This window comes from Balaenoptera physalus, assembly GCF_965194825.1.
Source record: "Balaenoptera physalus genome assembly, chromosome: 4".
NCBI classification, from domain to species: Eukaryota; Metazoa; Chordata; class Mammalia; order Artiodactyla; family Balaenopteridae; genus Balaenoptera; species Balaenoptera physalus.
Genome location: NC_138891.1, coordinates 48,027,246 through 48,039,448, shown reverse-complemented (window position 1 = coordinate 48,039,448; position 12,203 = coordinate 48,027,246). Strand labels below are relative to the sequence as shown.

The 12,203-nt window shown below is 34.3% G+C and overlaps 1 protein-coding gene across 3 annotated transcripts in view; it reads left to right on the top strand.

Annotated features, from left to right (window-relative positions):
* The window catches only part of PDCD10 (programmed cell death 10), a 39,796-nt gene extending 29,007 nt beyond the window's left edge, over positions 1-10,789 (top strand). For all 3 annotated transcript variants that reach the window (XM_082458458.1, XM_082458457.1, XM_082458459.1), the window contains 5 exons: positions 249-366; positions 1,539-1,665; positions 6,798-6,876; positions 7,178-7,260; positions 10,303-10,789. In XM_082458458.1, coding sequence (XP_082314584.1) covers positions 249-366; positions 1,539-1,665; positions 6,798-6,876; positions 7,178-7,260; positions 10,303-10,384 — 489 coding nt within the window. In that variant the 3' untranslated portion in view covers positions 10,385-10,789. The remainder of the gene's footprint in view (positions 1-248; positions 367-1,538; positions 1,666-6,797; positions 6,877-7,177; positions 7,261-10,302) is intronic.
* Positions 10,790-12,203: the final 1,414 nt, after the last annotated feature.

Sequence of the window (12,203 nt, the reverse complement as noted above, 5' to 3'; positions counted from 1 at the left end):
GGTAATGTTAAATACTTTATGTTGAAATGGAAAATGGGACCATGGCTGTAATAAGAAGTTACGGATGCACAAGCTGTACCCAAACATAAGTGAGTGCCATCACGACACCTGCTTTGCAAAGATTTCTGCTCTTATTTATAAGTTGATCAGTTTAAGGAGGTCCCAACAGGTTCTAAACAATTAGGTTTTGGCTTTGAAATGGCTAATTTAGTTTCTATATTTCAAAACTAGCTTTCTCTTTCTTATAGGCTGAAAAAGAAAATCCAGGACTCACACAAGACATCATTATGAAAATTTTAGAGAAAAAAAGTGTAGAAGTCAACTTCACAGAGTCCCTTCTTCGAATGGCAGCTGATGATGTAGAAGGTAATCAGAAGGAGTCTTGTTTAGTTCCTTACAGTTGTTGAAAAGCTCTTCCTCCAGATCTTTCTTATTTGATAAAAGGGACTTCCTCCCCTTCTCCCTTCCCTCTTATTGTTATTGTTATTATTATTGTTTTGAAAGTGGGAAAAAATAAACCCATGTACAATAGAAATGTAGTTCTTACTTTATATTTGTCAGATTTAATTACTTGAAGTAAAGCATTTGTTTATGCTGCATGCTTTAATTTTTTCCCCTACTAATTAATATGTTTGATGAGTTCTAGTTTCACCAAGAGACAGGCTGTTTGGAATGGTTATTTTATTTTGTGTTGACTTTATGCAAATACCAGTTTGAAAGTAATGAGTTTCTTCTTTTTAAACTTTAGTATTGCGTATTTTTTTTTTTCAAACACAGATTCGAGAGAACAATGTAATAATCATTCTTTTGGCCTCTTTTCACATTTTTGCTTTTTTAAATAATTAGAAATGTGTTTCAGTTAAATTTAGCTTAACTGAATTAAATTCAGTTCCCACTAATTTAGAAAAACATAGAGGTATAATTTCCCATGTTTATTAAGGGAGAACAAAAGTAGATGTAGATGTTTTCAACTGATTCCATAAATTATGAGAAAGTCCTCATCATTATTCTAGATTTGAGCATCTGTAGCCTGTTAGGCTGGGTTATATTGAAGAGTTGGTAGAGTTGTAATGTTTCCAAGTCTATAATGAATCTGGTAGTACATTCAGTATAGAGGTTTTTATTAAACTCATATTCCCCATTGCCATTGTATTTGTTACAAATGTTACTTACTTTAAGGTTTCCTTGTGAAATGTAGCTTGAGAGGCCTGAAAAACTTGATTAAGCCTCCCTTTTAAATTGTATTTATTTATTTATTTTTTAATTTTTTTAATTTTTAAGGTTTCATGGGTTTCCACTTACCCCAAATTGAAGATGTTCAGTCTTTCATTTTCTGATATTTTATTTGGAGGGAGCCCTAATATAATTACAGAACTAAGTTGAACTGTAATGACTTCTGCTTTGCAACCTTGTCTTCCCTAATTATCTGGCCTTTATCTGCCCCCCCCCCCGACCTCCTTGACCAACACATTGGGAATTCTTAGACTTGAATTTGGCAGCAAGTTGCATGATTTTTTTTTTATTATGTATTTTATCAGAGTATATGATTGAACGACCGGAGCCAGAATTCCAGGACCTAAACGAAAAGGCACGAGCACTTAAACAAATTCTCAGTAAGATCCCAGATGAGATCAATGACAGAGTGAGGTTTTTGCAGACAATCAAGTAAGCAACTTTTTGTTTGGTTCTTATTTTTTTTAAGTACTTCAAAGGAACCACTCATTCTGTATGTTTTACTTTGGTATGATATTAATATTAAATTGAAATATTAATTTGAAATAAAATATTTGAAAATTTTAATTGCTACATTTTTATTATTAATTTCTAAACTGTCCCTTTGGCTTCTGAGTACAGTAACATTTTTTAGAATGTTTAAAAACAGAGTGAAATGTGCATAAACTGGAATGCAGTTTGAACTTCGTGAGAAATGGAAAAATGTAAATGTTAGATTAAAGTGAAGAGAGGAGTTGGATAGATTATAGAGATTGATAACGAAGGATACCAATATTGTTTTTATTTCAGAAATGGTACAAGTCATTAGCATAATAATGTACCCTTAGTGATGAATAGCACTTTCTAATGTTGACCAAATGGTGAACCTCCAAAAATCCTTGCCTTTGGGATATAGGTTAAAAAAGACTGAGAACTGTGTGAGGCCAGGAGGCTGGTTGATGGGCAGCAGCAAAAAGGGTCATTCTCGAGCAGGGGCACGAGTGCCTCAACCCAGGGGCACTCTCCTCGGGGGTGAGAGGGCGGAGGAATGAGGGGGAAGCTCCAAGCATAATTTCTAGATAAGTATTTTCAAACTAAAGAGTCAGATAATTTTCTTCGGCCTCAATGGGTAGAAAACAGAGAAAGCTGGGAATAACTGTAGTGGCACTATGAATGCAACCTTTTGGTGAAACCACAAGTAGAAATTGCTAGAAAGGAAGAACTTAGCACAGATCTTTTTCTGGAAGAAGCTGCATCATACGTTGTATCTTTAAAGAACTGAAGGAGGCTGCCTTGGAATAAATATTAGCATACATCTCAGGGGAAGAGTATTCCTTGTAATTCACATTGCAAACTTCTATGTTAGCTATTTGGCCACCTAGTTTGAGTGGGTTAGAGGGAGGAGTGTGACCCATTTTAGAAAATAACGGTGACAGGTACCAACCCAGCTATCAAGGAGTGACCCTCTTCGTTTTGGTCCTCTAATTGAGGATCAGAAAGTACAAAAGACTTCACTGACTAGCCAAAATCCATGTCACAGGGGATAAACCCGAAGGTGAATATTTTACCTTTATTGGAAAGCCCCAACTTTAACAGTTTTTAATACAGCTTTTTATTTTCAGTTTGGTATAAAGTGAACATGTTTGGCCCATAAAAGGATAAATTATCAGTGATCTCAAACACAGCTGTTTAAACACTTAGTTCTAAAATTTTCAGATGATTTAAGGTTTAATTTATTTTGGTGATCATATGCTACATTTCTATAACTTGGTTTGAGCCTAAGCAGACTGACTCCAGGGACTTCTCTGCTGCTTCCCAATCATAGATTCATAATGTTGATCTAATCTGGTGATTGAAAAAAAGAATGTTTCTGCTGTTTGGAAGAGGTGTGGTGAAGGACATCCTATCTAGGGTGTCAGTAGGAAAGAGGCAGAACGGTGTTGTAGTTGAAGCTCAGATAGAGATGGTAGGTCTGGAGCCCTCATCCTGCTATTTTGATACCCTCTTTCCATCTTAGGAAGTCCTGGAGACGTCTCTGCTAAACCCAGTGTGGCTCTAAAGAGATACAGTTTGAAAACCAATTTATTAATAGCCGCATTTTGATCAAAAGGGAGTTGAGGTCAAGAGCCTAAGAGTCTTGACAAAGGCTGAATTAGGGTCTTGTCTCTCATTTATGGGGCAGTAGTAATATTTCCGTTCTGTTCTCTGGAGTGTACTCAGCCAACTGAATTAAGATGATTGGCAATTAAAATTTATTTCGTATCCATTTTAGGAGGGATAATTTGCCATGGAAAGTTTGTTGATAATATATATTGTTTCTGAGACTGAAACTCAGCCATGTGTGCATTAGCATGGATGGCTAAGGTATAATTATTTGTATCACTGATATATATTGATAACTTTTGATACATATTGTTACCAGTGTTAATTGTTTGACAAATTAGTGGATAAAATTGCACCAAAATATAAAATGGTTTATCCTTCAAGCACAACATATTGTACAGTTATTATTTTTCTTTAAAATATTTTACTTTCTCATATTTAAGGTGGATATCCTCTTCTTTCAAAATATTTTAACAATATTTTTCAATAAGCATGGATCAAATACCTACTATACCAAGTACTGTACAAAATGTTACAGGAGAAAAGATTCCTGTCAGCTGACAAATATCCATATATTTTTGTGTATATCAGCAGACTTGGGTTTGACTCCCCATTCCAGCATTTTGCTGTGTGACCTTGGATAATTTGCTTAGCTTCTGTGATTCTAGTTTCTGCCTGTGAAGATGAGGGTAATAGTTGTGAGAATTGAAATGATATACATGGTACCTAGTACAGAACCTAGCATACACTCACAGCACCTAAAGCATTGTGAAATAAGATTTGTTTTTCCCTCTCTCTATGAAGTTGATTAGGAAAAATGATCCAGCAAACAAATTATTTTAAAAGTACTTTTGATTAATGAATGTGTCTGTTTGACTACATTTGAGCTTATGCAAATATTTTATAAAATTAATTCTTAGGATACATTCCAATTAATGGATGACTAGTGGAAACTGGTGATTTAATAGTCCAGAAAGCTATGCATTTATCTATTTACTCTTTATAATCTACATTTGCATATTCAGAGGTGAAAAACCAGCGTTTGGTTTTGATGCTGGCCTCAAAATAGCTTTTCCAGAGGTGTCCAGTCTAGACCAAACTAAACATACAGTGTAGGAATTTCCTTCCTTTAGAGTGTTTGTATAAACATAATTATACAAATTTGCTTGATACAGTTAGAAGCTCTGCTATTCCATGCAGTTTTTTTAATAAGACGTATTACATTTCTTCTGATGCCTGTGGTCCTCTCTTTCAGCGTATATGTTCCCCAGAGTTGCCCCCTTAACCCCTTCAGCAACCTGCAAGTTGCTAAAATTCCTTTCTACTTTCACATACTATATGTCCCGTATCACAGAATCCATTAACTCCAAACTGCATATAATTGCATTATAATTATTTTACCCTCAGTTTTTCCACAGTTCTTTATTTTGTTTAATTGTCTGAAGTATTTTTTGTGTGTGTGCCGGTATTTTCTCTTATAGGAAACAAACCCTCGGGTAGTTAACTAAAATAATTTAGCTTCCCTGGTGCAAACCTTAGTGCCATAAATGAAAATGCTGTTCCGTGTACATACAGATGACATAATATTTGATATAAATTGCTGCAGATTGTTTTAGAAAAGGCCAGGCCTAGGGATAAACAGCCTTGGTCTTTATAAAGCTGCGTGGCAAATAGTGGATCAAGGATTAGCTCTAGGTTCTGGGTTTCCAAGCAGTGGTTTCCAAACCTGGTTCATCAGCAGGATCACCTGGGGAGTTTTTTTTCCCTTTTCTTTTAAAGTACATACAGACTCCCAATATTCATTAAAGTACACAACAAGGTATGGTTGTGTATAAAACAGCTGTCTGATCACTATAATTTGCTTCGTTGTATTCCTTTTGAATAAGCTTACTGTGGGTTTGAAGAATCTTCCATATTCAGAGATTTGACATTTTTTATTTGTTGAAACTAATTTTTCTCACATAATGGGATGGTCATATGACACTTTTATTAAGCAGTAGGGGGCTTACGCCCATCACAGCAATACAGAAGGATTCAACTTTCTCGAAAACATAAATGAAAGGAACAGTTAATGTAACTTAAAATTGTTATTACTAGAGGCCAAAAACCAAAAAAGAGTGGACAGATGTAATTATGTAAATTCATTATCCTGTTTGAATATCTAATGTTTTAATGTTTCAGCCTGATGCCGATATTTGAAATACAAGAGGTAATAAGGAAATAGTTATTGAAATATTTAATAAAAATATCGTTACTCCTTCAGAATAGGCTAACATACTTTTTTATACCAAAATTCTGTATATTTGTAATTTTTAGAATTTCCATATGCTTATTTACTAGAAATAAGCTATGAAACACACACGTACACACAAAAATCTGGACACAGAGCTTGTTGGTTTTCTTTAAATAGTATAGCTGAAATGTTTTAGGTGTGAAATAACTGAAATCTGAGATTTGTGATTAAAAAGTAGGTAATAAAAGGTTATGTTTGTGGTGGTCTAGGTTGATGTTTTACTAATTCATATCTTCACGCTTGCATTGCATTTGAACAGTAAAAGTTTTTGTAGCAATTAACAGCTAAGAGAATGGATGTGAAAAGGAGAAGGTTTGCCTTAGAGACCGAGAGGCTATTTGAGAATGCAGAATTACAGTTAAGTTCAGTTTGCCAAAATATTACTATGAAGTTAGAACATGGAAATTGAAAAGGGCATAGATACAAAAGATAAGAAGACTTTTTAAAAAATGGTACATGGATAGGAAGAATAGTCAAGTCAAATGAGAATTATTGATTTCTTCTCTCTTTCTTTAGAAAGGGGAGAAAAGTGCTGATACATATATACTCAGAGGATGATTGCTGAAAAGGTTAAGGTAGAAGAATATTCTGATCTTGTCTCCCAGAAATTTAAATATATTTTCTAAAGGAAATAGTGTCAGCAAAGGTTTGGAAGAGAACAGATGTGTCTTAAGAGAGAAGAGCTACATCTGAGGAGGAAATATTTTAAACATCAGAACTATGTTTGAAACTATGTTTCAAAACTACATCAGGTCTGTAACTTGGTGTTTTAAGTACAGAAATGAGTTACATGTAATAGCAAAATTTCATATAATTGTTCATGAAATAGCAAAAGTGGATGATATGGTTGCTTGAATTCACCTACATGGGCCAGAGAAAGGAAGAATTGTAACCGGAAAAGGTGAGAGGCAGAGGTATTTTCTTATAAATCTGAGTGAGTAATGCTGAATGAAATGTTACTGACTTGGAAAAGCTGATGTTAGCTGTGCAGTGTTTTGTCAGCAGTGCAAGGGTAGTTGGGATCACAGGAGGGTACAGGCTAAAACCCCCATTCAACTAGCCAGTCAAGTATTTGTGCTTGATGCAGTGTTCATATGGTGGTTAACAGTGCAGTGATTCTTAAAAAAAAATGTAGACTTCTTTCAAATGAAACTGATTTTAAGAAGATTCTTTTTTCCTCACCCAACAGGGATATAGCTAGTGCAATAAAAGAACTTCTTGATACAGTGAACAGTGTCTTCAAGAAATATCAATATCAGAACCGCAGGGTAAGTTTAGTAGAAGCCTTGCAAGCTGCCACCCTAGATACTGGTTTACACCTAGTCGTTTTACTGAATTAAATAATAAGACTGTTGAACTATTGGAAATGGTTTTGTATCATTAATGACTGGGTTTGTCCTTGCATTTAAATATGCTGTTACATATATTTAAGTAAATACTCCTAAAAATGCTTATCTGTAATATAAGGTACGTTCGTATTCTGTGTAATCTCCTGTCTTTGACTTTGGCTTTTGTGTTACTTCTCTTTTCTTATTTAGTATTTTTTAAAATTATTTTTGATGTCTGCAGGCACTTGAACACCAAAAGAAAGAATTTGTAAAGTACTCCAAAAGTTTCAGTGATACTCTGAAAACCTATTTTAAAGATGGCAAGTAAGTATTGTCATTTATCATCCTTTTCTTTTAAAAATTAGAAAGCTGTGTGGTTTTATATGATACTAAAACCATATAAATTAAACCCTTTTACTATATTATTAATACTTACACCAACTTACTAAGATAGACTGTTAAAAATAGAAAGGGAATGGTTGATAATCCAGCCATAACTCTAGTCTGGAGCAGGAGTTGCGTGCAGACTTTTTCTGAAAAGGGCCAGATGGCAGATATTTTGACTTGGTGGGCTTGTTGCAGCTGCAGCACTTCACCTCTGCTTTTGTAGTGCAGAAGCAGCTGTAGACAGTGTGGAAACAAGTGGCATTTTTGTGGCTGTGTTCTAACAAAACCTTACTTATAGACACTGAATTATATAATTCAACTGTCACATCATAATATTTTGATTTTTAAAAAAATTTTTACTGTTTCAAATGTAAAAGTATTCCTAGCTCGCAGACCATACAGTGAGTGAGATTTGGCTTGCTGGCCTACTTTACCAACCCCTGAAGCAGTGATTCTCAAACTTTAATAGCCTCAGAATCACCTGGAGGGCTTGTTAAAGACAGATTGCTTTTGGGTCCCACCCAGAGTTTCTGATTCTGTAGGTCTAGGGTGGGCCCAAGAATTTACATTTCTGAGAAATTTCCAGATGTCATGGATCCTGCAGGTCTGTTAAGAACTGCTGCACAATTGTTAAAACAGTGTTTCTCAATACTGTTTGCACATTACAGTCACTTGGGTTCAGTGTGTTAAAATCCCAGTGCCTTGGCCCTACCTTCAGAGATTCTGACTCCATTGGCTTGGAGTGGGGTCAGGGTTCAGGTGTGTTTTTGTAAAAGTGCTTCACATGTTTTTAAAATGCTGTAAACGGTTGTGATCCACTGTCCTGAAATAGGGAGGGCTTTCTGTCAGACAGGAAGTATACTAAAAAGGTAAATAGGACATTATTTTAAAATTTACATACACTTGGCTGTAGAACATTCTAGAAAGCCGAGTAATCTTATGTGATTTATGTATGATACACATGTACCTATAATGTATAAACTGATGCAGAGGCTATGTCTTCTGCAGCCTCATACCTTATCAAGAATTCTTTGTACCTCAAGTAGAGTTTTGTGGACAAGACCAGTTTCCTACAGTGCTTGAAGCAGAAGAATAAATGGTGATTATTTCAGCTCTAATTGGCAGGGACCTCTAACATCCTATACCACCATTGACATTTTAAGATCCAAATATCCATGTCAAACTATTACAATATTACTGTAGTAATATTAAAAAATAATAAAAATACATTAGAATGGTATATTGATTTTCATAGTTATTTTAAATAGTTCAAACAGGTTGAAATATTTACATTTTATTCTAAATTAAAGATATTGAGCTAAATATTATTAATGGTTTTGTGTTGTTTCATACTACTATTCAGGTTGTCTAGGGGAAATGTACCTTGTTGACTTAGTTTAATAAGCTAGCAGGTGTGTTCTGAAAATAAACTTACATCTATTTTTCCTTGGTCTCCCCTGCTAAGCCCAAATAACCAAAAAACACATTAAAAGAATAATTTGCATTAAGAAAATTATTTATGATACTGATTAATTGAGAACTATCCTAGAATAAGCACATTGAAAGGTAGAAATTCATTTGGAGCATAATTTTCATTAATCTGAAATTATTCACTCTCATTCCTGTTTGTACGTTAGAATCACTTGGGTTCAGTTTTTAAAAATCCTGGTGCCTTGGTGCCATATTTATTTTTAACAGTTTAAACAGGCATATGGATTATTCAAGCTCTCTACTACTTTTTCTCCATTCAGCAGCTTGTTTAAATTACCATTATTTGCGTATGAATAATGTGCCACAAGTTTTGTCCCTGTTTCCTCAAAATTGAAAATTATTAATAGAGGCTGATCTTTGAGCCATTTTTCAGTAGGAGGATGAATTTACATTGATTCGTCATCTAATTCTTCCTAGTCCCCCTTTTTTGAGGAATGTCTAGGATGAAGATACAGTGAGCCCTTAGTATCTGCAGGTTCCACATCCCTGGATTCAACCAATTGTGGATTGAAAATATTTGGGGAAAAAAATTCCAGAAAGTTCCATAGCATTTATATTGTATTTACAGCTATTTACATTGCGTTTACATTGTATTAGGTATTACAGGTTAGAATCTAGAGATGATTTAAAGTGTACTGGAGGATGTGCATAGGTTATGTGCAAATACTACACCATTTTATGTAAGGGCATTGAGCAGCCACAGATGTTGGTACCTGAGGGGGGGGTCCTGGAACCCGTCCCTCTTGGATACCAAGGGACAGTTGTACAAACTTAGCTTTGCTGCTGAGAAACTGATAAGGCCCCGCAAGGGGACTAGGGCGTCACGTCTGTGCTCCAGATCATATAAAGATGGACTGACAGGAAATATGGTGCACGTGAAGTAATTTTTAAGAGCATATTTTTATATATTGTCGACTCATAAATATTGAAACCACATGATTATTTTGTTTTAAAAGTATATTCTAAAAGTAATTTAAAATTCTCAGTTTTTTTTTTGAAAGAAGGTAAGAGAGATTGGGATGAATCAGATTCAAAGTAATGAGCTTTTTCTTAAGTATTTATCATGCCCATTGATATACAGATTTTGAGACTGAGTATAATGTTTTAGCAGATCTTATTTTGGTAACTTCTGTGAAACTGCAGCTGGAGACTATGTTTGAATCCTCTTTGGCCAGTTATTTTTTCGACCTATAAGTGAACTCTGGTTGTTGAGGTGCCACCCATCATTAGCAGCCCACCAACACCTTATTGCCAGCCAGAACCACTAGGGGGCAGTAATTCCTAGATAGTTTCAAATGATGCAGGACCCTTCAGTTCCAAGCTGGGATAAAATTTATGATACTCAGTACCAACTTGCCTTTTTTTCCCCCTAAATTGATTTTATTGCTACTGCTAGTAGGGCATTTTAAGTATAAAATATTTTTAAAGGATGATTTTTTGGGGGATAAAATTAATTGTTCTTTTTTTTTTTTTTTTTTTTTGAAACAGGGCAATAAATGTGTTCATAAGTGCCAACCGACTAATTCATCAAACCAACTTGATACTTCAGACCTTCAAAACTGTGGCCTGAAAGTTGTATATGTTAAGAGATGTACTCCTCAGTGGCAGTATTGGACTGCCTTTATCTGTAAATTTTAAAGTTTGACTGTATAAATTATCAGTCCCTCCTGAAGGGATCTAATAATCCAGGATGTTGAATGGGATTATTGCCATCTTACACCATATTTTTGTAAAATGTAGCTTAATCATAATCTCACACTGAAGATTTTGCATCACTTTTGCTATTATCATTCTTTTAAGAATTATAAGCCAAAAGAATTTACGCCTTAATGTGTCATTATATAACATTCCTTAAAAGAATTGTAAATATTGGTGTTTGTTTCTGACATTTTAACTTGAAAGCGATATGCTGCAAGATAATGTATTTAACAATATTTGGTGGCAAATATTCAATAAATAGTTTACATCTGTTAAACATTTCTTTACTTGAAAAAATGCATACATATATGTGAATATATATATGATCAGAAGACCAAGACGACTTGGTGTAATGTCTAAAGAACTTCTAACGGGAGCTTATTAGCAGTTTATCAGATAATAAAGCAACAAGAATTCCTATTTTTTTTGTCCTTAATCACTCTGGGCAAAACGTAGTTAATGAAAATATTTTCGTTAGTTATTATATTTGAGGTACTGAGTATTTTTCCAACCTTTGTTTTAAGAGACTTATGAGAAGGAGATGGCAGTTTATAGTGTCTTCACACTGTACTGCCACTTTTGAACTCTACAATGTAAGATTAAGTCTTTCCGGTATGCTGGGCCCTAATAAGCTTTGCGCCTTTTTTCCGTAAATAGCCACAACTAATAGTAAGTTGAAGCTATACCAGTGCTAGTTGGTTTGAAATTGTCATGAGTGTTAATAATATTATATACACTCTTTAAATATGTACAGTTTTGTTTTACCGTAGAGAAGTTTTAAGGCAATCATGTATCAAGTATTCATGTTAAGTGATTTCATTTTTCAATTATGATAAAATAAAGGAAAAAATCAGAATTTATCTTTTATAAAGATTTTAAATGTTAAACTAAATTTATGTTGGCAATGTAAATTTTTTTGCTATGATGCAATTTAGTTATTTTTTAAAATTCTTTCTCCCATTTTAAAAAACAGACTTTTAAAGAATTACTGTCATTAGCAACATAAAAGGAAATCGTCCTGTTAGATGTAAACAGGAAATATGTGGAGGGGAGCAAAAAAAAATAGACAGTTGGATGAAATCTCATAATTTATGGACATTTTACTGAATTGATTTTTTTTTTTTTTTCTTCAGAGATACATAGCTAGTAAAACACAAAGAACTGGCAATTTTAATACTGTTTGTTTTTGGTATAAGCTATTTTTCACTCTTGGAAGTAGAAGGATGGTTATTTGCAAAATAGACTTGTGAATATATGAAGAAAAAATATACTGTTTTTCTTTTTTTTGAGCAGCAGACCTTTCTAAGATAAACAAGTACTGTCTTTCTTCCTCTTGTCTTTACCTCCTTAAGAGAACTCATCAGTTACCAGCCGTGCCCCAACTCATCTGTTTTTATAAGTCTTCTGTCTTTTTATTCTACTATGCAATATGTCTGGCTTCTATTTTCATGAAATTTACCTCCAAAAAGGAGGTTTATTCTCAGGATAATTCAGTTTCTTACATGATCCTAGTGGGTTTGTGTTTTTGGGTCAAGGAGGAAAGGACCAGTGTGGCCCCAGTCATATACAACTCCAGAGAACAGAAAGGTGGCTACCGAGCAAAGGAAGAGAGGAGACATTCGTTGAGCACCTCTGTGTCAAGCATCATTCTAGATACATTAATTTAATTCTCTTAACACTCTGTGATTTAG